Source organism: Chaetodon auriga, chromosome 8 (genome assembly GCF_051107435.1).
Source record: "Chaetodon auriga isolate fChaAug3 chromosome 8, fChaAug3.hap1, whole genome shotgun sequence".
Lineage (NCBI taxonomy): Eukaryota > Metazoa > Chordata > Actinopteri > Chaetodontiformes > Chaetodontidae > Chaetodon > Chaetodon auriga.
In genome coordinates, this window is record NC_135081.1 from 13738108 (window position 1) to 13764584 (window position 26477).

At 43.1% G+C, this 26477-nt stretch overlaps 1 protein-coding gene across 9 annotated transcripts; it reads right to left on the reverse strand.

The window, feature by feature from the left end:
* Nucleotides 1-876: 876 nt before the first annotated feature.
* phactr4b (phosphatase and actin regulator 4b) lies at nucleotides 877-25824 on the reverse strand. 9 transcript variants are annotated; one of them, XM_076737086.1, is made up of 16 exons: nucleotides 25780-25824; nucleotides 19510-19623; nucleotides 18910-18954; nucleotides 12424-12588; nucleotides 11995-12075; nucleotides 10492-10998; nucleotides 8289-8630; nucleotides 6803-6934; nucleotides 5178-5709; nucleotides 4747-5063; nucleotides 4428-4626; nucleotides 4180-4235; nucleotides 3755-3816; nucleotides 3529-3666; nucleotides 3296-3372; nucleotides 877-2707 (listed from the first exon to the last, which is right to left on the reverse strand). In XM_076737086.1, the coding sequence occupies exons 3-16, from the start codon at nucleotides 18920-18922 to the stop codon at nucleotides 2692-2694; spliced, it is 2637 nt and encodes an 878-aa protein (XP_076593201.1). In that variant the 5' UTR covers nucleotides 18923-18954; nucleotides 19510-19623; nucleotides 25780-25824; the 3' UTR covers nucleotides 877-2691. The 9 variants fall into 9 exon arrangements, with proteins under 9 accessions (XP_076593201.1, XP_076593204.1, XP_076593199.1 ...); XM_076737089.1 differs by lacking the exon at nucleotides 25780-25824 and adding an exon at nucleotides 25497-25748; XM_076737084.1 differs by lacking the exon at nucleotides 25780-25824 and adding an exon at nucleotides 24656-25469.
* Between the last annotated feature and the right edge of the window lie 653 nt (nucleotides 25825-26477).

Genomic DNA, 26477 nt, shown 5'->3' on the forward strand with positions numbered 1-26477 from the left:
TGCATTGAAGATTTTGCTTCAGTGTAGCTTCAAACTATGTAGCTTACGTTATCTGCAGGAATCATTGCAGAAAAGTACTGATTATGTGGCAGAACTACTCCTGTGTTTGTTAAATCACATATTACAGCCTATTATTTGATGCTAACTGCTGGTGTATTAACATGTAAGTAGCATGTTAATGTTGCAGTTTATTTTAACTATTAAATACTGTTAGGGTAATGCATTCTATTATTTGCATCTCTATATATACTTTCAATCTGCAAAGTAATTAGTCTTGTAACTATAGCTGTCAAATCAATGTAGTGTGTCTCAAAACTGCACACATAGTGCACTTGTTATATGACAACACATCCAGATGTAAAAGGGTCGACGCACAATTTAAAACACTGGACTGAAAGCTTTTATTCCCAGATTAACAGGTCTCTTGGATGTTTCTATTCATTTTTAACATATGATATTTCTATATATTATATTTCTATGATATATTTAAAATGTTTTTTTGACATCAACGTAAATAATTGCACACAAGAACATGACATTATGAACTGTGGCAAGCATAAAGTTTGATGAACTCTTATAATACTTGTTGGAGTCAGAGTGTGGTTCTAGTTTTAGTTCAGTCTTGTTCCCTTTGTTTATTGTATTCTAGTTTAAAACATATCAATCCTGTATTTATGTTAAATTCTGGGTAACTCTTAACCATTTATGTTTCTGTGTATTTGTCTGAAACATATTTATGAATCTTTTTTTGTGATCACTATACATGTCCAGTTTTTTCCTTCTTATTCATTTCATCTAAATTCTAGTGTTGTTTTTCCAATCTGCACCCCCCCCCCCCCTTTTTTGTTTGTTGTTTTTTCACTTTACTGCACCACCTCATCACGAGGTCACTGATGAGCTTTAGCCTTTGTTTACAGAATATACCGCTTTAAACATTTTACATTCACATTTATAATACCAGCAGTAATCCAAGGTTCTTATAGACACTCTCATTATGCAGAAGGCACCTAAAACAATGTCCAGATTAAGCACCTCACAAAATTTAGCATGCCACCAGGTGTCGCTGCAGCCCCATATTCTGACTTTAGTGGTTCCCTTTCAAAATTTCCCTGCAAATCTCCACCTCAACACAATCAAAATGAGGCCTATTGATTAAACAGCCAGGTCCAGAGTAATTGCACAGAAGGTTCATGGAATTGTAAGGTTTTTAATTAGATCCAGATGTGACTATTTACAAATAAAAAGAAAACTGTCAGTCCGTACAATTCCACATTCAATTAAAAATGAGCTTAGTTTTACAGAAAAGGTACACTTTCATATTCCCATTCTTTGTAGCATTTAACTAATATTCTGTGCTTAAAAAAATAGCAACCTATAATACTTTTATATTTAAAATTTCTTTTCAAATGAAAGGAAGACAAGATATACACAAGCATCAGTTAAACCTATATCAACCTGTACACAGCGTAGAGAACCCTGTAAGCTACTGGCCAGACAACAATACAAGATAAAACACTTCTGCAGTTTCAAAAAGGTTCCAGCACAAATGACTCCCTGTTGACCGTTTATACATTTTCTGATTTTTTGGATAATTCCCTGATCTACACTCTCAGCAACTTACGTTATTGACACTACTGGCATAACCTTATTCAAAATGGCTACAGAATGCATTGCATGTTTGATCTTTAAGGGGAAGTACAAAAACTCATAAAAAAGTATAAATGAAGAGAGATTATCCAGATCCAAAAGCATTGGATTCTGTGTTGGCTCATGCAGTTGATTGCAGAAATCAGTGATATGAAAACCAGTACAACCTATAATCCTTTAGGCATTGGGTATGTTGGCACACATAAAAACACCAACAGCTTCCTGACCTGCATCTTTTTCTATATCTAGATTGACGCTTAAATGGCCACCTCACATCACAACCATAAATACAGGCAAGCCAAATAAAAAAAGGCTCAAATAAATGCTGTCACTAGTCATGTGATCCAAATTACAATATAAAATATCTTGTGCATTACAGAATATTTTGTAATTCGATCTCTCCAAGTTTCATTCTAAGGTATAACAATAGCAGTCTGTACACAATTTATATAAAACATACACAATATCCCAGAGATGTCCAGTCCTATAACAGAATAGCCCAGTCTTCATCCTCCAGCTCGCTCTCGCTGCAGCCGTTTGTTTCCATATCTATTATTACTGTGTGGAGTATTAGAAGTTATCATTATTATTATTACTATTATTATTGTATGTTATTACGTTAACAAGATGAATTAGCTTTTCCGTATGCAATAAAGAAGAAAAAAGGCAACACAGAATGAGGCCGCATTAAAGGTTGTAACTAGATCCAAGTCCCTGAGGGGTACCACATAACAGCAGACTGAGAGTAAGCCCTGTAGGTCCTCTGTCACTTCTCCACTTCATTGGCACGTGGTTCCCCCTGTCGTCTGGGAGAAATACTGCATCTGGTCCTCAGCCACCACCACCTCAGTTTAGTGAAAGCAATGTAGTGGGAGGGCGATGGAGGGCAAGCGAGAAGCATTCTTGTTCTGAGTCAGTTCCAGGTTTTCCCTGATAATCTGTACATTACATTCGGGAAACATAAAAGGGTGATCTGTCTGCATAGAGAGCAGCTTCACAGAGACCTTAAGTGCTTCATTATCCGTGAAGGGGGGAGGGGGGGGGCTAAGGCCGATGAAACCTAAAGGAAATGAAGAGATCTCATGAGGCATGAACAGACATTCACATTCTGTTTAAAGTCATACTTTTTAACATTTTCATCAAATCAAACATTTGATGCTATCTATGGTCATGTAATGCATTTACTTTACATTCTGTAATTATGTCTCTTCAGTATAGTAGTTTTCATTGTTAGTTGCAGGGTCTGCCGTTCCCATGCTGAATTCAATTTGCATCCGCGTGCACGAGGGATTCACAGAAAATGATGCATGCATGTTTTCCAGTATGGCTATTTTTAATGTGATCTCACTGATACCAGCTTCACTGTTTACTGTTCACTGTGCTGACACTGTATCAGAGCTATACTAGGTTACTGCTAATGAAACCCAAATTTCTGCTGCTGCTTCACATTAAAAGGGTTTAAGTGAAACATGGAGTGGCTTTTATTGTGAAGCAGTCACAGGAAACACAATGTATTTGTCTCTGTGGTTAGAACTGACCGCAATCCTCCGACAAAGTGGCTGCATACAGTGTATTTGCTGTAGTATTAAACCACACTTGCTAAATCTGAGGGATTCTGATGTCAAGATCCAACTGGCAAAAGGTATACCTTGTGTAGATTCTGCTCTCTTCATGAACCTCCATTTCAGTGCTCTTATAATCATTGAGCTCCTTCCGGATGGCCGCCTGGACAACACAACAGCAAGTTGCTCAGTTAAACGTGAACTTGAAATGCTAAACATCATACGTGGTGCTAATATTATGTGAAACACTATCCACAATCTCAGGGAGACTGACTGGGTTTGTTAAGTGCTCATTGGAGATTGCAAACTGTGTGGGTACCTTGTCAGCAGGAGTCAGCTTCGTCCATGGCTTGTCTGCTCTCCGATCATAGTCTTGGGCATCTGTGACTTCCACGTACTCATGGAACCGCAGGATTTTTCTCGCCTGTAGTTCTGCGACTGTGGGTCTTTGACTCAGCTAGGATAAAAAGGGTTTTTACATCAGTTAGTATCCAGTAAACACATTAATTGACACTAGGATGTCTGTTGTGGGTGTGTTGCCTCACCTTCCTGGTCAGCCGTCGCTTGATCTCTCGAACTTCAGCTTGTCTGTCAGCCTGGTTTTTGGCTGAAAAAAGAGAGGGAAAAAAAAACATCAGTGCTTTATTTAGATGCAGCCAGGCTTGATGTGCACCAAAGGTAGAGTAAATGCAGTTTCCAAAATTAGACATCTGAACAGTAATCCACATTTTCAAACTGTCTTTTCAAGTCAATCCTTGCTATTACTGCATATATAAAATGTTATTATTTTGTATATTGTGAAAACGTATCATCAGTCAGTATTGAGTTGTGATGTTTGTTAAAGCCCGCAAAAAAATGTGTCCACACAAATTAAGCAGACTCAAAACAGAATCCATCTTTTTTAGTGAAGGCATCATAAGGTTCAGTAATAAAAACAAAGGTGAAAAGGAAAGAAAGACTTGATACTAACGCTGAAGGATGTTTCTTTGCTCAAGCTCCTCTGCAGTGGGTCTCTGGCTAAGTCGCCTGAAGTGGGGAAAAAAAGAAAAAAGAGTACTATTTTTACACAGTTTCATCTTTTTGTCATTCAGGCAATAAGTAGGGCATAGATCTGACAAGTGATTTGATTTCTTCAGGAAATGCACATTCACCATTGTCGGTTTAGAGGATGCAAAGGAATAGAACATGCACGTTGTGTATGACGTCGTCTGTCTTTACCTTGTGAGCGCAGTGCCTATCTGTGTGCGGATGGCCTCCCACTGCTCCCTGCTCTGCCAGGTGAGGCCGGTCTGTCCTGGAGGCTGGTCGTCTCTACTGCTCCTCTCCTGGGTAAACCTGTCCCTGTCTGGGGCACAGGGACGGCTGCTCAGCTTCAGAGCCAAGGTGTCCTTCCTTTTGACCCTGCTGGCCAGGGCACCTGGATGCAAGCCAAGCAGAGAAGTGGTCATGTGTGAAGGAGAACAAACGTGACGCAAAAGTCTTGAAACGAAACACTAAATAATGTTGAAATCTTTTCAGAAAACAGGGTTATTCTTACTAGGTGGGGGCTCATCCTCCTCATCTTCATCTGAGCCTTCATCTTTATAATGCACAGGGCCGTCTGAGTCACTGTCCTCCCCATGTATGTCACGCTCTTCTTCCTCATCCTCTTCCTCCTCGTCTTCCTCCTCATCTTCCTCCTCATCCTCACTGCCATTGTCCCCTGGGATGCCACAAACACCGGCATCTCCGACCAAGCATCGCCGACTCCGTGGCTCCAGTTCTGGCTGGGGGATCTCCCCATCATACTCCTCCTCCTCTTCATCATCTTCCTCCTCTTCTTCTTCTTCTTCCTCGGAGTAGTCATCTTCAGATCTAATGGAAAGGGAAAATACATACATAAGTATTACTGATCCATATAATGTATCATTTTCAGTGTATTTAACTAATTAAAGTAGTTTTTGCACTTAAACAAGACTACAAACTCACAGTTTCAGTGGTTGGATGCTGACAGGAAGGGGGCGACCACGGTCACCTTGGTACTCCAGAGGGGTTTCGAAAAGCAGTGTGTGTGCACGCTGTAACCCATCTGGGTGTGGCTGAGCCGGGCCAGGACTGGACAAGGCTCGCTGGATCATGATATGCAGTGGGACGGGAGCTGGGCGCTGAGGAGACTCATTGGTTGGGCTTGGTGGGTCAAACAGCATTGGTATTGGTTGGGGCAGTGGGTGGGGGTAGGAGTGCTGATGGTGGAGGTGGTGGGTGTGTATGTGTTGACGAGGAGGCGAAGGTGGTATGTGTGTTGGCAGGGGAGGGGAGGGAGGAGGCGGAGGCAGCTGAAAGCCCACCGGGAGGCTGCTGTGATCCTCTAGAGAAAGTGGTGAGGGGTTGATGAGATGGCTTGAAGCAGAGGAGTCCTCTGTGTTGCGTTTGGTGACGGGGGTCGTCCTCTTAGGAGGCATCGGTGGAGAGGGCTTGGCTGGCACAAGACTGGCACCACCAGTGGCTTGGGTGAAGTCGCCTGCAAATGGAAAAACAGTTAATACATCCAATTACAAAGCAAAAAGCTATAGCTTAGGCCTGTGAGAGAGTTAGCAGCAAGTGCTTAATTTTTCTATCTCGTTTGCCGCTGTGACGTGAGTGCACATGCAGCAGCTCTACATGTATGATGTAGCCAACAGGACAGAATACACATGAACGAATATAAATACTGGGATTACATGTCTGACTGAGCATTATTGTGTACATACAGTGTGTCACATCACATGACTGTGTCAGCATGAATGCACACATTGCCCTAACAAACCAGTGTGCAGCATGTGCCCCAGGTCACAGACATGAGGAAGAAACACACAGCATACATGCTCTGCACAGCCAGATTTGAAACCTGCCATCAAACCTTGTTTATGAGCATCTTTAATGTGTAAAAAGCTCCTAAACAAAAGGCTCAAATGCAAACCTCCAATTACATGCATGCACATTTGTATATTTTGCCATATAAATCTTAAAACTCTGTAAACAGCTTTAAAGCAACACCAGTGTTAAAAGCCATATCCGTGCTACTGAGGCATAATAAGAGATCAGTGCTGCCAGACTTGAAACATGCAGTAGGCTAGACAGAACTGGATTACATCTTCCTCTCGGAGCTAAGTCATACCTTCATGTTAGAACACTTTTACCCCTCCATTCTCCCCTCCATTTATTCACATTCACCCATTCATCTCAGTTGAGCAGAAGCTGAGTGGATTAGAGCTATGAAATTCACTTGATGCATTGCAGGACACAGCTGGAACCTGCCAAAGGCTCTCCCTCATTCACATGCCACACAGGAGTGTACAGCATTAAAAACATTCAACTGCTCACTCGCAGGGAAGCTTTCTCTCATACACACAAAGCACCCAGCACACACATTATCAGCTCATTATGTGCATGCTGCTCTTATATACCACATCCAAAGAAAAGCAATCAAGGCCAGTCAACAAGTTAACATCATTGAGGGGAAATACGTTGGCAGCTAGAAAGGACGCGACACGATGAAGAACGCAGACTCTAAAGGGGGGGCATTCCAGACACGGGCACCCTGGCCACACAGATACCAGAGGGCATCCTTTTACCTGAGCGCAGGCCTCCGGCCCGCCGGCACAGGTAGACGGGCAGGGACAGGTAGACATCGTAGTCGCACTCTCGCTTCCAGCAGGACCAGTAGAGCGGAAGCTGAGCGTTCTCTCCCCCCTGCAGGGCGGAGACTAACAGGGAGGAGATGGAGGCCTTCAGCTGGAGTGTTTAATGAATGCAGGTACATGGTGGTACTGTTCTATGTTGTTGTATAGATAAGAGTGCGCTATGAGGGTTGTTGTTGCCCTTAAAAAATTTTTTTAAAAAATCCAACTATACTCTTAATTTTCCCTTCTTAAAGGAGGAGTTCCACATGTTGAACAACAACAACAAACATCCTTATTTGTACAAGAGTTTGATGAAAAGACAGTTATCTTAGCTCTAAGACTGAAAGCTGTGTCCGAAGTTAACAAAATCCATCAACCTGCTCTTACCAATACATTATTTCATCACTGAAAAAGCTGACGCTAAGCTTAGCTAAGCTAAGCTAACTGTCTCTAGGCTTCAAATTTAACTGAGAAATATGAGAGTGGTATTGATTTTCTCATCCAGCTGTCAGCAAGAAAGAGAACATGTGTATTTACCAAAATGTCCATCAGTTCCTTTAAAATGCTAATGTTTGCTAACTTTCGCTTCATGGACAGCTTCTGTGAACTGTCAACACCTGAGATTTTTGTTCACCAATTTCAAAATGCTGTTAGTGTCGAAGTGAGCTGCATTGTATGCTATCTGCCTCGAACGAAAACCAAAATAGCCTGAAGTGAAAACCATCTTGTTATATTTTTTCCCAATTTGACCAGTCACATGACTATCTCATGACATGACTGGGAAATATGAGAAAAAGAAAAAAATAAATAAATCACAAAATATCATAACTAAAAAAACCCCCCAAAACCTGCGTAATTCAATCACACAGACGCAACTTAAGGCATGACAAGAAGTGCACACAAGGTACCAAAAATCATCAGATCTGCTGAGAAGATAAAAATGAATCAAAGTAGCCAGCTTTGCCCTTATGGGAAATAAGGCAAGATCCCAGATGAGACAGACTCATAGTAAAGAACAACAACAACCACTACACTGCATCTGTGCGAGCAGCATCCTGCAGCCACAAGAGCCCCCGTTATCTTCAGAGTGTAACATTCTGAGGAAAAGTTGCAGCTAAAATAGTCCAGGCGTAATAAGTGATTAGCTGGGGAAAAGCAGCTCAAGCTGTTCAGATAACATCATTACCAGGGTATGCGTGTGCAAGAGCGTGTTGGTGCGCATGTGTGTGTAGCTGGATGTGTTGAAGGCTTCTCTTTGCCATCAGTTGTGCACTGACTCATGAATGTACATATTGTATTCACCAGTGGGAAAACTACATGCTAACTGAGCACACATCTGAGTGTTCATAATGCACATTTGTGACTGTTGTTGTGGGCTGCATGTGATCATGGTGACACCCTCCATCACCTGTTTACAGAGGCCATTAGCCGAACTCACCCAGCATGGCAGCGTTGCTCCTGTTCACGGGTTTGGGTGGGGGCAGAGGAGGCTGCTTGGTGCCCTGAGAGGTCGAGGTTGGGGCTACAGATGACTGCTGAGTGGTCGCACCCGCAGAGGAGACAGACCGGACGGGTTTGGACGCCACAGTCGAGGGCGCGGAGGGAGAGGAGTACTGGGTTGTGGGGTGGTTGGATGGGGTGCGAGGTGGACCCTTGCTGCCAGGTTCAGGGGTGGAGCTCATTAGCCATTTGGGAGGCATGACAGAGTGTTTAGGTGGCAGAGGTTCGCGCAGAGTATCCCTCAGGGCTTCTGGGTCAGGGACGAAATGGCTGTCTGACTCTATGAAAACACAGTATCATGAGGATACTTTACATAATAAAAGCACACACAATATTGTACATGGCAGGCATTTCAAAAGTTTAATTTTATCTCTTCTTATTATTGAATTAGTGATATGTTTTAATGAAATACCTCTCTACATGGCTATAAGAGTTTCAGTACAGGGACTGAACAATGAGCCGTTTTCTGCTGCTTCGCCACTCAAAGTGCTCTCTGTGATAGCACTGTTTAGGAATTGCATTATCTAGGGATCAGCTGTGAAGATAAACAGAGTAGGTGGCTGCAATTACCAGCAAAAACCCACCTCCCTCTGCCCATCCCACAGCAGCCCCCACGCTACTGCTCCCACGCCATTCCTCAAAGCTGCAGCTCTGAAGTTCAGGGTTATTTATTTACACACAAGCTTTTATCAGTGTGTCATCATACAACCAAGAGGAAATAATCCAAATGGAAGGAGTAAGTGAGCATGAAGAACAGAGAGGAGAGAGAGAGAGAGTAGCTGTGTTACCATCCAAACGTAATGCAAATTTTAACCAAACTTTGAGAAAACTGGCAAAAGAAAATGCAAATTAATTCTTGCTTACATCCACTACCATTATACGATTATTAGGAGTTGGTTCAGGTAGAGCCGCAGGATGATGCGGGTGCAAGAGGATGACTGAATTAATTAAATAATTAATTAAAACAGTGCCAGTCAAAACTCAAGCGGTGAAAACAAAGAAAATGTAGAAGACAGGATGGGAATATGAGGTTGTAGTTTGTTTCATGTATTAATGTGAGGAAGGTTACATCAGTCTCAGAGCAAATATTCATTACATCAGAACTTCTTCAAAAAAGGTGCTTCTGTCTCACATTAAGAGCATTAACACTTTTTGGAAAAAGGCAAAAAGCACCTCAAGCGAGCATAAAAATTGTTTCTTTTTTTTCTTTCTTTTCTTTTCTTTTTTTTTTTTTTTTTACAAAACTGAGGCCGTGTTTATGAGGTTTGCTGGTTCTATCAACCTTTTCTTATGCAATACTTCAAAACGCTCATAAAAATATGTTGAATGAAACACAGCTAGAGAAAAGGAGGACAGAAAGCAGGAGATGTGATAAAGATAGAAAGAGTGGGAGAGGGAGAGAAACGCAGCATCAGAGAGAAAAAGAAAAATGGAAAATACAAGGTGAGACAGGGGAGACAAGCAGGGACACATGGGAAAAAAAACCTGTCCACCTGCAAATCTGTCCATAGAAAGTATATATAGTCTTCTTAATTACATTGTTTCACATGTGGATCATTTAGGTTTCCTCTCATCATCCTGACATACTTTTGTACACAGGTACTAAAAAATCAAAGTGGTCCACATGTCAGACGAGTGATAACTGGACAACTGCGATCCAAAAACAGCCAAAAACATCATTATTTCTCAGAAGTGTAATGTTTCAGTAAAATCAATTAGCTGTGGCTCCTCACCAATTATCACGGAGCTGACAGTGTTAGCGTTAAAGGGCAATAATGGGTATAGTGATCGTGCTACATTAATTAGGAGAGGAGAAGAGAGGACGAGCTATTCCCTCATGTTCCTGAATAAGAAGCATAGCTGGAGCAGGGCCCCTGGGAGCCGACAGGAGCCTGTCTATATCTGGGAGGACAGCACATAAGCAGGAAAGTGACAGCAAGAGGGAGTGAATAAAATACATGGACTGAAGAATCGCCTGCTATCTTCAAACATGTATGAAGGAGGTCAAGTTGTGAAATGTACAGCTCATCTCTCACTTCCTCACAGTGAGGAGACTCAACAAGGATCTTATGATCACAGCTTTTCAAAATTGGTGGATGATCTCAGATGGCAGGGGGGGAAAAATACCAGGAATGACTCACCTCTGCGGGCCCTTCCCTCTTCAGCAGATGCATGTCGAGGGAGTGTGGGCTTCCAGTCTGTTTCCGCAGGCCGACTCCTCCTGCCGTCCTCCGATGGCGCCTTCTGCAGCCCGGGCCTCTTCTGGCCATCCTCCGGGTGAAGTCGGCCTCCACGTCTGCCCTCCTCCATCTGGCCCTGCCAGACCATGTTAGGCTTCCACTCACCCTCAACATGTGCATGAGACCCCATCCCTCCTCCTCTCCAGCCATCTTCATGCAGTCCTGGGCCTCTGGAGCCCGGAGCTCCTCGGCGGTCTCCATTTGAGGGAGAGCGGACCCTGCGCTCGTCTGGCTGGTTGAGCCAGGCAGGGTTCATCCTAAACTCAGACTCTAGGGGGAGTTTGCCCTGGTTGCATGGGCTCCTGCTACCACTGACTCCTCCACCTCCTCCGACCCCGGCACTCACGGGCAGAGTGTGGCCATTTTTCACGTAGTGCTGCTTCAGGTTTTGAGTATCTGGATTCGCATCTGAAAAGTTGAAATATGACCAAGTCCTTGATGAACACACAACTATAACACCTAAAAAATGTTAACACTACTCTGAATCATCAAGCAAGCGCAGCAGCAGAAAACTAAACACTAAATATTTATTCAATCTAAATTATTCATAATGTTTTATGCTAGCAATGTCTTTGTTTGATATTGTAGGGTATTTTGGTAGCTTATTGCTCCCTCCCTCCTGAACCTCAATGTAATACAACAGAAGCGGTCAAACGATTAGCTGATTAGGTGACAGTAAATTCATCTAATTCATCATTATCCTTTAGGCCATTCAACAAGCAAAAATGCCAAACATCTGCTGGCTGTGGCTTCTCAGATGTGAGGATTTGTTGCTTTCCTCTGGTTTATATTGTTGTATATTATAATGTAACACCTGCTGGTTTTGAACTGTTGAACGGTCAGACAGATCTAGTCATTTAAAGTCAACACCTGGGCTCTGAGATATTGTGGTGGGCATTTTTACTATTTTCTGACATTTTATAGACTGAGAAAAGACAAACTGAACAGACTAATGGTTGTCGCCCTGTTTCATGGTGAAAAAGGAAGGTGCCCTTAACTCAAGCCCTGTAGACAGAGTCTGTGTTTGTTGGTGTGATGAAGGAGCAGCTGTAGGTTTAATAAATGGGCTTCTGCAACAGCGGGGCCTGCATTACACTTGCACACACCCCTCTCAAAGCTATTTTGCTGCAGGGCACAATTCGTTCCACTTTTTCTCAGCTCTGGAGAGTGGCATGCAATTTTAAACAGATATTACATTACTTTGAAAAACAGCAAGGTGAAAGTAAATTTGCCTTTTTCAAATATGTCTCAGACACCTGCTGGTTAGGAGGACAGTGTTCCTGCCATAATGTACTGATGACTTAACTGTACTGTCTGTGTGGGTGTGATAGTCTCCGGGCTGCTGCTGTCAGATACAGACACCATTGTGCAAAGAGCTCAGATGAATCACAGAAGCACTCTTACCGTTGTCCGGGACCTCCTTCAGCACTCCCTGTTCTATGAGCTCCTGCCGCGTACGCCTCGTCGACATCTTTCTCTCCAGTTCTGCAGTCAATTAACAGAATTTACGTTACGCACCAAGCTTTCTTTTCCTAGACCTCCACAAGGAAAAAACAATGCAGTGAAAATGGTCCCATTTTGCGTGTGACCTCATGGTCCAGAATACAAAGATTCAAGTTTAGAGCTCTGCAGTCAACAGGATATTTTGCTAGCAGCCTATTGTCTTACTGTAGGTGCACTGAAAACATTAGGAGAGCCAGAGGGGCCTGTAACATTTGGGCAGGAACACATGCATTGAGGAATTTTGATGAAAGCTGAAAGCAACTGATATGAGCAGTGAGGAAGGAGGGAGGTTCACTCACACTCCAAACACAATGAGTTCACATGACAAACCTTCTGAAGTTTCCTTGAACTTCTCGCTGCTTTTCTTCTTCCGCCACTTCCACGGCTTGAAGATCTTGCCAAGGGTAGAGAACTTGCCCTTACGTTTTGGGGTGCTGTCTCCCGTGCTGCCCCCCTCACCCACCATTGTGCTGTGGTGTTGCTCAGCTTCATCATCTAAATAAAAGCAACGATTTAATATAAATAAACCAGTTTCAAGAAAGACTGGTGCAACTTAAAACAAGACACAAGAGCATGGGGAATCACAGAGGATCTTTCTCTTCTAACCAAGCTCATCTGCTGCTTTTGTAAAGAGGGCCGTGCTCATTACGGCTGTTATTATCTTTAGCTGTTAGTTCTCGGGGACTGAGTGTGCTTTGGCAGGGTGATGCTGAGAGCTCATGGACTCCTCCACATATCCACAGTTAACAGGAGAGGTCTGATGCTGGCGTTCGGCCAGGATTTCTCGCTGTCAAGTGCTCACATTCCTTGGCTGGATGGAGACTAGCGCCTTATCAGCCTTTCAGCCCTCACTGCCTCTATAGAGACGGGAGGCTCACACATGGATGCAGTCATACAGTAGGAGAAAAAAAGTCAGTCATAATACATACAGCTAACAATCAAGAAGCGAAACGTTTTAAGGAACGCTAGTTATTATGAGATGCCATTAAGGCTTTCAAGTACTCCATTAAATGGCAATCTGCAGTCATGGTTACATATTCTGGGTTACGTGATTGACAGACCAACTGACAGGGTGCTGAGCTCAGAAAAGAGTTTCAACATTAGCTCTTTCAAGGCTGCAGCTGCTGTGCTCAGCAGACATAATATTTACCAGTGGAAAGAGAATAGGGTCCGATTTAAAACATCCAGTCTCATGCACACACAGGATGTCTTGGCGACAATAATGCCTTGCAGTCTGACTCCCACAACAATATCCTCTCACATAATACCTACAATGCTGATGTGGCATACTTAGCAGTCCAATAAAAAATGCAAGGACATAATAATAATAATGATAGAATTCCTGGGTGGAAATTGAGTCTTCGTTTGACACACAGTGGGGAAGTCAGAGTTAGCTACGGACCAGCACCCCTGAAGCTGGCAGGGTTTCAGCATCTTGCTAAGGGACATTTTAGCACAGTGGATGGTTGCTGACACACGATTCAAACCCATTTTTGCAGCTGAAGGACAGAATCTTTAACCGCTGCTCCACCTCAATGCTGCTGGCGGGGTAAAATTTGAACTGAATGCTTACACCATGTTTAAAAGCCTGACAGACGGTAAAACCCCCAAAACAGTTCAAATCAGAACTGTTAAAATTCATGCACTACTGCCCAAGTTGCTGTGTCCAAAGAAGTAAAATTTTTGAAAAGCCTTTCAAAAAAACAGATGCTAGTCTACCTGGAAGAGGGATGTTAACTGTCCAGCTTCCATGGTGGCGGGACTTGAAACAGCATGCCATGGGGAAGGAACCCCAAAATCAACTGTCCTGTATACGTATATCCCAACAGAAAATGCCAGAAGGCCAAGTTGCAGATAGCTGTTTGAAACTACAGCAGAAAGGGTCCGGGTTCAAGGGACATGTCCACACCATGGAAATCCATCTTATTTTGGCGAAGTAGAAATCTGAGGATTCAGACCAGCTGCCATAACATCCAGATTAAGCACTGCTTAAGGCAGCTTCCCTGTGAACCAGAACTAAGGTTCTCACACAGCAGACTGCTCTGTCAGAGGAGCCTCTGCCACAATGTCTCAGCTGAAGCCAGTGAAGCAGGATAAGAGCTGCCTGTGCCAGGCCTGCACACTCCAAAGCACTGCAGAGATGACGATCGCAGAGGACTCAGCCCATGCAGCATGCATCTATTTGAAAAAGATGACGGCCCATATCCTTAGGAGACTTGTAGATTAGCCAACAATGCCTGATTGGAAAAAGTGGCAATCCACCGACACAAATGTTCCACAAAAAAAAAAGAGAGACAAAAAAGTAAAGTACATCCAACTCAATTATCACACTGAAGAGAGCTGTGGATCCACTCGAAAATCATTCTTCACAGATACAGACAAAAACATGTCATTGTTTCAACTGTAGTGCGAAGAGGTCTGGTGTGTGGTGGCACTACAGCTGTGTGTGACTGTAAGTCCGGGAGTAAAGGATAAAAAAAAAGCTACAAAGAGAGCAAAAGTGCAGGAGTAATGGGGGTGGGGGTGGAGGGGGGGTAGCCTGGAAACGCAGGGAGGAAACGGCACTCCACCCTGATTCTGTGACCGAGAACAAAGACAACCTCCCCTCAAACTGAATAGCACAGTTCACTGTACTGCTTGTGGAAACAGTGCTGTGAGGTACCAGACAGTGACACCAGTGAAACTAATTAACATCCTGACTGTTAAAACATCTATGATATGAAACATTTTTCCATTCAGAACAAGACCAGAACCAGAATTTTTGTAGCCATGCTCTGTAATCAGGAGCTCTGCCAAGATAAGACATACCAGTCAGGAAACATGGGGGTGGGTGACACTCTGTGTGTGTGTGTGTGTGTGTGTGTGTGTTCCTCTGACGCACCCCTACCCTGAAGCCACACCTACCACTCTCTCAGAGAGGCCAGATTTTCCTCTAACCTCATGATTCAATGAGTCATGGCAGGCCTGGTCAGGTGAGCATGAGGTTAAAGGAGATTGTTGTTTTAAAGGACTTGGCCTTTTGCCAACCAGTTAGCCAAGCCGTCCTGATCACTTACATAAGAAACCCCCCTCCGCGGGGTGCAATGGTTGGGAAATACGACCAACCTCATTATAACTCTAACCATTGCCAGGCCAGATTATGAATTTTAATCTACTTAACTGACAGCACAAACAGGTTATTATCACTGTGATTGCCTCTTGTGGAATCTTGTGCGCCCTAAAATCGTTCAGCCATTTAAAACCCAATAGCATAGTTGCAGTAAGTCAATTACAAACCATTACTGCATGCTGTTTGAGGTAAGAAATACCATAATCTGTCCTGTGAATTCAGTATGAGCGGCTTTGTCAAACAAAAGGCCAAGATCTATAATTCAAGATTAAGATGGTCTGTATGTTTACACTGTGTAATATGAAAAATTGCAATAATCAAGGGGGGTTGAAATTAGGAATTGATAAAACATTATGTAAAACCTCTTACAGTCAGACAATCTCCTTTTCCAATAATCTCTGAATAATAAACGTTGTTTCAATACCCAATTTTACTGAGTAAATAACTGACATGATATTTTCATGTGCGCAGCATATACACCAGTGTGTAAAAGCACAGCTGAGATTCATCCATGTGATCCCAATGATTTAACATTCCTCGTGGTGGTGAATGTGAGGGGGGGCAGAGAGAGACGAGACTTTGCAAAGTTGACCATACAATCTTATCGCTCCTCTAGATTTAAATTCATCTAACAACTACAGAACAGTACAGATTTCATGCTGTGCATATTGCTGTTGAGGAATGCATGACTGTGTGAAGAACACACAGATTGCACAAGTGAGTCCTGAAACTCACCGCCATTGTGTTGTTGTGGGTCCTGAGATGGGGTCTCCACACGAAGGCTCTGTCCCATGATCCAGCCCCTGAGGGGCCTCTACCTGTCCTGCACCCAGAAACGTGTGCACTACCCTGGACAGATCAGCAGCCACACCTGCCTTCCTCCTTCAACAAAGCCCCCGGGTCTCCTCTATCTCAGGTCCTTTCTTCTTCTGTGTTTCTCTCGTCTACCATTCCTCTACGCCTTTCAGTTCGGTCCTGCCCCGTCCCTCCCTCTCGCAATCTCCTTAAGACCTTCCCTCCCTCCAGGAGCTGGACTCCCTCTCCCGTCGCTCACTGACCCTCCCTCCTTGGCTCATAGCACAGGTCAGCATTCACTGCAAGATGCCTACCATTCCTGAGAGAAGGACGAGTTATGTTTTCAATTTGATGCGTGTGCTGCGGTATGCGGTGCAATGTGTGCATCCAATAACGTATGTACAGTGTAATGTCTGCTATGTGGCGCAATGGGTGCCAAGAGGACAACTTGCATGATCCGAACACTCTGATCCAGACAAAACATTACAATAAAAAGATTTAACCAACACAGAAATGCTAGACTTAAAACCTCAGAGCTCAGACCACACTGTGCCCTGAAAGCTATTCTCTGCCTGACACACGAATGTCAGTGTTTTCTTGCCTTCCTAGTGCTGAGATGACAAGGAGAACAGAAGATAAAGATATAGACAGTGTCTGCATAGGCCATTCCTAAATTAGTAATGCATCTAACCGACAAACAAAAACCTTAATTTAGTTTGGGTTTGAAGGATGGAAAGGAAAAAAACTGGAGCAATGTCAATCAATGCCCTCAATCAGGAGAAATGATAACCAAGATCAGATCAGCTTTTGTAGGAGCTGTGCAAAGGTCAAGTGTGTCTGAGATGTTGCTCCCTCTCAACATCTGAACATGAAAAACAGACAAGAATCGGTAGAAATACAGCAGCTATCATGAGACTGAACGCGTTAAAGGAGGAATGAAGGATCGCTCGTCAATCTGACAGATAGAAAAATGTGTTGATTGGACATATGCTGCCGTTTCTACATCCGGCATGCACGCTAATATTAAGCTGCTACTACTGTTGTTCAGAAATAGCAGAGGGTGTTTATCATGCTGCTCACCTCTCTTAATGCCTCCAGACACCATTTTATGCACATCTCCAAGTCTCTTATCACAATTTGAACAGTCTTTGAAACATGTTTGCCAAGGAGAGCTGTCCTGCTTGGCTTTTTGGGGCTTGAATGTAGAGAGGCAGAGCAGCAAAGGAAAAGAGACTGCTTTCTGTAAACTAGACGAAAAAGGGGAGTGCGGACTGGACCCCCTGAATTAGAGCTTTGATTCCTTTGGAGGTTTGTGTGTCTTCAGAGAACCATGTCCTACTGCTCCTCAAAGAAATCCAGAGCATTGAGCTGTGTCATTATGCCTGGACAGATCAGAGTTTTCTGAGCGTTTGGCTGCATCTCGAGCTGTTTCTAAAGATGGAGAGCTAGTGTGTTCGACAGCGTTCCTTTTCTCTCCCTGTGCCCCACATACAGCCTCCACACCGGGCCGGCTTCCAGAGAGAGCTGAGCCAATCCGCATGAGCCCAGAACCTGTTGGCCTGACCTGGATAACAGACTGGGCCAGGCCACTTCAGCAGGCAGGCAGGCAGACTGAGGCAGGTACACACACACACACACACACACACACACACACACACACACACACACACACACACACACACACACACACACACACACACGACCCCCTACGACATGGGGAGAGTACGGATAGTACCCTGTGGATGGTGCTGTATGCTCTGTGTCATTACCAAAAGTCTCATCACATCATCATTTCAAATGTATTTACACATGCCTGATACACTATATTTGTATAACCACTTATCTACCTAAGCAAGTTAAAAAAGATCATTTGAACACCAGCATCACAGTGATAAGGACAATGCGGAGGACAGACAGCTATTTCTAAATGTTAGTATGTGGCTCAGTAACATTTTAGAAAGTAAATATGAAGCTACCTGCTGCTAGTTAGCTTAGCCTTGCACAAAGACTGGAAGCAGGCTTAGTAATAATCCAGTATACAACTTGCTGTAAAACAACTACCAAATGCTTTTACTTGCAGTTAGTTGCTAGTTAGCGAGCTTCAGAGTTGCCAGGAGACAGATTTAGTCACCTTCAGTCTTTATGCTATGCTAAGATAAGCAGCTCCTGCCTGCAACTTTATGAAAGTGGTATTGATCTTCTCATCTAATTCTCTTCAGGAAAGCAAAGAAGTTTCTATCACAAAACGTTGAACTATTCCTTTAAAGGGAATTCAACACTTACAACACATCTGTAGATATTTTCCAGTGCTGTAGTGATTTCTCTTTTAACAAAAGGGAACTAGTTAACCTGAGAGCTACAAGTGGCAGTGAACCAAATACCAACAGTGCACATAATCAAGGTTAAAACTTCCCTTTCCTGTACAGCTGCTGGGTTTCGGAAAGAGGTTTGGGTCGGTGTTGTCATAAAAGCGTTTAATAGCAGTTAAACAGTTCATCTTAACAGCAACTCATATTCTCAAAGTCAAACTTGGAGGAAAAAAAACAACTTCAGCAACGATACAACAGATATTCATTGAACCATCTCTTCAGCAATACAGCACACGCACACACACACGCACACGCACACACGCACACACACACACACACACACACACACACACACACACACACACACACACACACACACACTGAAACCCTGAAAGACGAAGTTTTGGGAGGGGAAACTGAATCTCGATCAGGCTCTGAGGCTGAGAAGATGTATGTTTGGAGTCCTGAGTGGCTCATAAAAGAGAAGGGGCTAGACAGACTCCATAAACACAGTGGATGTACAGCAAAATGAGTGGATCTACAGCTTACTCCACCGCATTAACACTGCACTTAACAAACCACAACGAGCAACTTGGTACTCACCACGATTTTCCATTACAGAGTTTGAGGCACACCAATCAACGGTTCCTGAAAAACAACAGTCTGAGCATCAACACCAGTTTAAGATGTGAGCAGAGACACAAGAAGTTAACCCAGTGTAGCAGAAACAGTAATTCAGTTTTCCCTCAAACATCAACACTGCGGTCTTGGATTCATGAGATATTTAGTCTTAAATGTTTTCATTAAATTCCTTAAAAGCCCTAATGAATCTTTCCACTATAAAAAGTATCTGAAGCATCTGACCACTTTCAAGACACATTTAAAACCAAACCACATATATATTTATTTCTATTTAGCTGAAGAAATCACAAATTACATGCAGTATAAAATAATTGTGTATAGCTATGCTTGTAAATTTTTCACTAATCCAAATGTTTGACTGTTGAAGAAATCACTAGAAATTAAAAACGTGCCGTTTCAAGTAACACTTTGTTTTTGGTGCTCATCATATTCTCCAAATATAATGGCAAAGAATGAATCTTTAAAAAAAAAACGTTTAATACGCCATACTTTATTCTGAGTACATGACCTTAGCATCATTAATTATGGATTTGTGTAAATATAAAAAAGGTACAGACATACACTATAGAAAGTCATGGGTGGGGTGGGGGTGGTTGAGGTCCTCAGCAGCAGTTCAGCAGTATTTTTCAGGTCTCCAGCATACTTAAGACGGCAGCTCCACCCATCTTAACCCCTCTGATAAAGAGAAACAAAGACAGTTAGATCATAGTTTGTCATAAACAGAGAAGAGAAAATGCTTGCATCATCACCACAAAGAACACCAACATATTTAAACCAACCACGGCCTGAGAAGTAAGACCCCATTTACGGCATTCAGTGTGAGCTACATTCTGATATCTTGTGTGGCTAGAGAAAAATTCAAGGAGTAAATGGGGTCTAAAAGACCACAGCGTGAGGATGACATCAAGCTTTGTGTTGCACATCCATCCACATTCCCTGTCGATCATGCAGCAAAGCTGCCATTTTACATATTGTGCTTAAAGGGCCAAAGCCAGGTACATTCTTATTCCAGTGAAAGTCAAGCTCACGCAGTACCTCAAGCTGCAGCACAGTGTACAGGTGTCATAGCCAGAGGGACAATATTAAACCTCAGGAACGAACACAAACACTTTTGCCATTTATTTTTAGTGTCGCTAACTTGAGTAGATCTGCTATAACCACACTTTTTTTTGAGGGCAATGAAAGGAGGACAAAAAAGAAGAGGAACATGAAAGACAATTTGTGAAGCTATACATAAACTGCAGTAAATTTGTATTTGAACAAGAGTGCAGCAGGACAAAGCGTGAAACAGAGAAAACAACAAAGGCCTTTAAAAAGAGACAAAACAGAAAAGCTAGGTGTGTCTGACAACAGAGTGTGGTAAAACTTGAAATGGATGGACTACAGCAGAACACCACCCCAGTCATCTAAAAAAAGACGACGGTGCTACAGTGGTCCACAAAACTGGATGACTGAAGCGTGAATCGATTTCTGTTACGTCATGCTGATGGTGGTGTTAGATCTTGTGGGAGAACAGTTTCCTGGCAAACACTGAGACCTTTGCTTCTAACTGGGCATTGTTCGAACTATTCACGTGTAAAAAGCCAAAACGCTCTCATTGAAACACTTCAGTAATGTAATTAAACTTCTTCTTGGCCAAGTGCATCACTTCACAAGCACAAACTAATTCTTTTAAGTACCTGAAGAGGGCAATTTATGACCAAAATTATTTTAGCTGACTGATCTTGCAAAGCAAATACCGAGCAAATAAGGTTTACTACTTTTAGAAATAACAAAAAAATATATTGGCAAAAGACAGAGCAGACTGAACAGGGCCGGTGAAAACAGAGTAAACGAGAAGAGATGGAGTTAGACATCACCAGACTGAGGCTGAAGAACTATATTTCTATATCTGACATCGTGGAACACAAACGGTTCTCATAAAAGAATCAGAGGAAATGAGCAAGCTGGTTCCAGCTTGATTTGATTTGACGATTTCTTTGTCATACATGACAGGAAACTAAATATTGTAGTTTGTTGGGTTGGACAAGACGTTTGAAGACTCACCACTGGCTGAGGGAAAATAATGAGCTCATTAGTCGATTAAATAAAAGTTACTAATAAAATAAAGAAAATATCGCCAATAGTCGATTAATCAGTAAGATGACGAATAACTGGCAACAATTTTGTTAATCGATTGATCGTTTAAGCTGTTTAGAGAGCAAAAATCAAAAACATTTGCTGGTTACAGCTTCTCAAATCATTGTAAATTCAATATTCAAAACATCACCTGTGACTCCAGGGAGCTGTCATGAGCATTTTACAATATTTACAGGGATTTTGTAGAAACTATTAAATGGCCTAAATGAAAAAAAAAAAGTTAATTACAAAATAAATAAGTTGCAGTCCAAGACTTTTACACTAAAAAGAGAGAGAAAAACAAGCGCAGACATTTGCTTTGCATGAGAAACCAAAAAGAAAATAGCATGGCAAAAAAAAAATGCTGGTTATAACTATCAGTGAAAAGGTTTATACGAACCAAACTCCTTCCCTGTACAAAGCCACAGAAATTCCTTCAGTTTCTCTCTCAACATTAGTGATGAATTTCATTGCGAAGTCATCCTTCTGGTGGTCTACTGGAGCTCCATATCATCTTACATTTCAGTGAATTACTGGTCTAACCAAATCTCAGCATCAGATAAGAGCAAAAACCCCTTTAGACTTTGTGATGGTGTCCAGGCCACTGGAGGACCTCTGACAAGACCATTAATGTAATCAATGATCACTGTCCTGCCATGAAGTAAAACTCTGTCTGTCTGAGGCACGTGATGCTGTGCGGCATTGTGATACACAAATCAGACACAGTTTCCCACCTACGATATTATAGTCTGTATTTTGGCATTCTTCTCTGTTCCTCTTCTAGACCAATTTACTGGCAGGTTCAGAGGTGAACTTCCCTGTCAGAAGAAGAAGCCTGAGTAACGGCCCTTGGACATCAAATAGGCCAATAATCCTGTCAAAAAACACATCAAGTGGGGTTTAAAGGATTGTAGTTTTCATAGTAGAGCCATACAAACAGACTGGAGGAGAACCCTGACACCACTGAGGGGAGGCAGATGTATTCGTGGTTGGAGATGAATTTTTTTACACTCCCGCCCAGTGCCACAGCCTCGGCTGGATGACTCAAAATAATCGAGCTGAGTGGTGAGCGTTTTGCTCGATCCAGGCAAAGAGAAAATATCTTTGGTGTCTGAAAGAAAGAGCAGATTTGAGGCAGTGAGGGGGTAGAGCTACAAACACAGAGAACTTTCCACCATTTCAGCCATAGTCTCATGTGTTATGTATGCATAATGTTTGCATGCATCACTGCATGTCAAGTACAACATGGATGGGCCAAGAAAAAAGAAAAGAAGTGGCTTCAGTAGATACATTCCACCATCAAAACGTTGCTGTTTCTCTTGCCGTTTCTGTCACGCTCACAGCCAGTCTCAGAATGTGCCCATAAAAAAGGGATGTTGATGGCCTAGTTCCCTTTTGAGCTGTTAACCCTCTCCCTGCTTTTTGTCATACACATCAGATCAGGATGAAAGTAGACTGTCCAAACTGTACAGGACCTCTGTCACTCACCGACTTCACTGTCATGGGAGATACTTTCTCTGAAGCTGTGGACAGCCACCACAAGTCACCTCAAAGCGTTGGACAAACAGATCGAAAAGAAAGTGACGCACAAAACCAATTCATGATATGAACATCCGAGAGCTCGAATATTCTGACAGAGGAGAAAATAAAAGGAGTTGAAAGTTACCTCCCTACCTCGTCAATCACTACTCATACTATAATCTTGTCTACGAGTCTGTGCAACCAGGATGAACCCTGTTTGAAAACCCCCATTACAAACCCACATCCTCTTCATGGATGGTAGCTTCACTGCGGATGATAGCGGCTGGGATATTCGTCCATTTTCTGTCCCACAAACACACTCACCAGGAAAAGAAGCCACCAATCAGGTATGTCAAAGTGGCCGTTACAGACCGCCTAGAAGCTGTGACTATCATCTACAGTGGAGGACACACACCCTCACTGGCGCACTCTACTAGCACCGATTCAATTACGATGGGAGCGGAAACAGCAGCAGCTGGCTCAGTTGTGCCATCTTTAAATAGCAGTACGCTTCTCACTCCAGGGCTTGGGTTTTGGGCACAAAAAGCTGCCAACACTGTGCAACTCCACACTTTAGACCTACGTCTAAAACAGACTTTCTATCAACTTACTCTCTGACAAAAGATGGTGAATCACTGAATTAATGCCACCGGGTGATGGATCAGGTGGACTGAGAAGCAGCATACTTACGAGCCTGCTCCAGACAGATATCAATGATAGATGGATCAGAAAAAAGTGGCTGTTGTTTGAAAAGTCAGACCCGCTGTCTCTCTGCTTGGACCTTCCTGCAGCGTATATCCGAGCAGCACAGTTTCTGCACCCCTCTTCGAAGCGGATGGACGAGGGTGTCTGTTCCCAATCCGGGCCGGGCGAGCGTCATCACCGAGCCTGCCCCAGAAAAGCGTCACTCACCGCAGGGACCGGTGGCCCACTTTTACAAGGAGCCCAAAATGCTCCAAACTTTTCTTCCTCAGTGTCCCTCCACCTGTGTGAAGACTGCACTGCAGGGGTATGTGCCATCACTTACAACCGGGCATCATCACTACATTGAAGGTAACAGATCAATACGCAACAAGCATCAACATGTTTTTTTTACATGCAGCATCTCCAGCCTTGAGCCAGGTTGTCATCCACTCTGATCCCTGCTAGAGGCTGTTGCTTGAAGGATTGTGGGGAGTGGGGTGGGTGGAGGGGTGGAGGACAGACATTCATCTAAGAGCTCCACAGGAATCTCAGGCACACATCAGTCTCATCTGTGGTCTAACCGAATCAATCAGGCCCAGCTGACATCTTAACCATCCTAGTTGCCTCTTAATGGCCCATTAAAGTGGGGGGGGGGGACTTCCAATAGGAAGTGGAAGGAGCTACAACACAAGCAGTGAGGCAGCATGTTTTTTTCTTTCTTCAGATGAGCACATTAACTTCAGGAGCTACTACACCACAGACAGATGAAACCAGAGGAAATGGTGCTGTACAGGAGACAAGATGTAGGTTCAAGAGGGACAGGAGGCACCTGACCAGACCGTTAGCCAGGCTGTAATATGACTTCACATATGCCGAAATTACGATTGAACACTAAATAGAATAAATATAAGACAATGAATAATCATGAACACATAGGTGACACTTTTTATGCCTCAGCCTGTTGAGAACAGTTTTACAGTAAGAGCTTTGATCAGTAGATTTCCAGACAAGAAGTCTGTTAGCTTACTCTTAAACTGACACTTGTAATCTGAATAAATAACTGTATGCTCTTTAATATTTTATATCCTTGAAGAAAAACAAGACAAAACCAAAAACAACAACAACACCAACAACAAAAACAAAAAAACACTCTCCCCAATACAACGAATGATTTAAAAATGAAAACACGTAAAAAGAAAAGGCTTTGCTAGGCTAACATCTCCCGAACTACCGTCGCTGAAGATGCACGAGCGATCTTCCATCTTTGCCCGAACAACCGTTGTCCTAATTAGATCTAAATGGAGCGCTGATTTCTAATTGTATCGCCGAGAGTCGACTGACAATCACTTAAACGCTTTGTTTCCTGAGGCAAGGTTCAAATTACCTGAGAGGTGGACGCGGTCTATCGTGTGAAAAGCATCACATTGAGACAGCCGTGACTGCCGACAGGAGCGGACGGAGCCTGTTTGGAGGCTTTCTACATCGACCTGCCTCCTTCTCCGCGAGCGGATCTCGCGCCAGTGAATGAACTCAAGATGCTGATGAGCGAGCGGGTCAAATCATCCACCGCAAATACGATGACTTCCGGCCATACCTTTCAAAATAAAGGCACCGCCGATGAACGCATTGTGCGACGTTTTGCAATAAATATATAATTACAAATATAATTAATATATTAAACAAACTATGCGGGGTTTGTTATGCGTGGATTTGTTGTTGCTTCTTATATTTAAGTTTGCTTTTCACATACGTGCAGACAGGCCTTGAAGCAGATATCCATTTGTTAAGCAGATGGCTTGGATTTCTATATTCAAAGCCTTGTGTAATCTGGTGTCTTCAAAAAAAAAAAAAAAGAAAAAAAAAGAAGAAGCCAGAATTCAGAGTGCTTTGATTTGGAAACTCAAATCGGTTTTCCGATTCAAGCAGCATCCCCCTTCTTCAGCCTGCAGACAAAAAGCAGCGTTTCTGCATGCCTATATTCTCTTTTTCAACATGACGCGCTGAGATGTTAAAAAGCGACATACAGACCTTAAATGTGCATCCCACGGACAAAGTCACCCGACTACAAACGTCGACACACTCACACACAAACCATTTAGCCTACATCCCCGTGATCACACGCATCCTTTGTGCATGGACGCCTAGATGCAGAGATCAGTGGAAAATGGAGTTCCAGGCGGTGAAACTGCAGCAGGGATTTCAGCGAAAACCACAAAAACATTCACCCTTTGACACGCAGGACGTGCAGAAAACCAAGATGTTTACACGCAGTGCTGCACTGCAAACGTGCAATTTAGGCTTCTCGCTATACCGGCTTGTTCTGTATCGGCTAAGTTGGAGCGCAACTTAGGTTATTGTCTGCGGAGAAATCTTCCCTCCAAACTCAATCACTGTGGCTGATTTGCTCCGTCAGGACCTCAGCACTCACATTACCTCTCTTCTGACTCACCCTCCTCCGCCTCCTCCTTTGAAATTAGTTTAAAAATAGCAGCCCGGTCATTTCCTCACCTCACACTTTGCCCCTCTTCCAGTGCCCGGTCCAAACATTTCACGCACTTACCGGAAACCATCCCGAGCTGGGCATCTCGGTACCGGTAGTTCTCGGTGGAGGCTGCAGCTCCTCTGTGGGCGTTGCGAACGCGGCTCCTCTTTGTGTTGTGAAGACTCCAGTACCCACCAGGCATTGCATTGCACTGATCTGGGGTGGTAAAGGGGGGTGGAGGAGCATTCCTTTATATTATCCAGCTCCTCACCGTGATAATGAAACACGACATACCAGAGATGCTCACTTCCCCCTTCATGTGCCCATCATTTCATTTACAGAGCAAAAATAGTTCCCACATTTAAGCCTTAAAAGAGCCCAAAGAGTACAATGACACATTATCAACTTCACACCACAAGCTATAGAGTAATGCAGATACATGGTTATAAACAATTACATAAGTGTTTGTGGGCTAACTTTAATCTATTTTAATTTTATAATCAAAATGTCTCAGATGACTCACTTGATACAACCTCATCATTTGTTTGACCTCAGCGGTGCAAATCCCAATGTAGAATAAAACTCCTCAGGTGCAGTTATAAAGATCACACTTTATGATAAGTGTTTTTCTTTTCATTTACAGTTTATGCATCTTTATTATATGTTTTCATGTCACAGCTCTCCCCACCCCCACACACACATTCATCCACAATGACAGTCTCTG

Excerpts from the sequence above, each read along its gene's own strand:
- phactr4b (XM_076737082.1), bottom strand. The coding sequence starts at position 13,873 with ATGGCATGCTGTTTCAAGTCCCGCCACCATGGAAGCTGGACAGTTAAC. Across the intron at positions 4,236-4,427 it reads ATAGGCACTGCGCTCACAAG|GCGACTTAGCCAGAGACCCA; the intron begins GTAAAGACAGAC and ends TCCCCACTTCAG. Across the intron at positions 3,817-4,179 it reads GCAAAGAAACATCCTTCAGC|CCAAAAACCAGGCTGACAGA; the intron begins GTTAGTATCAAG and ends CTCTTTTTTCAG.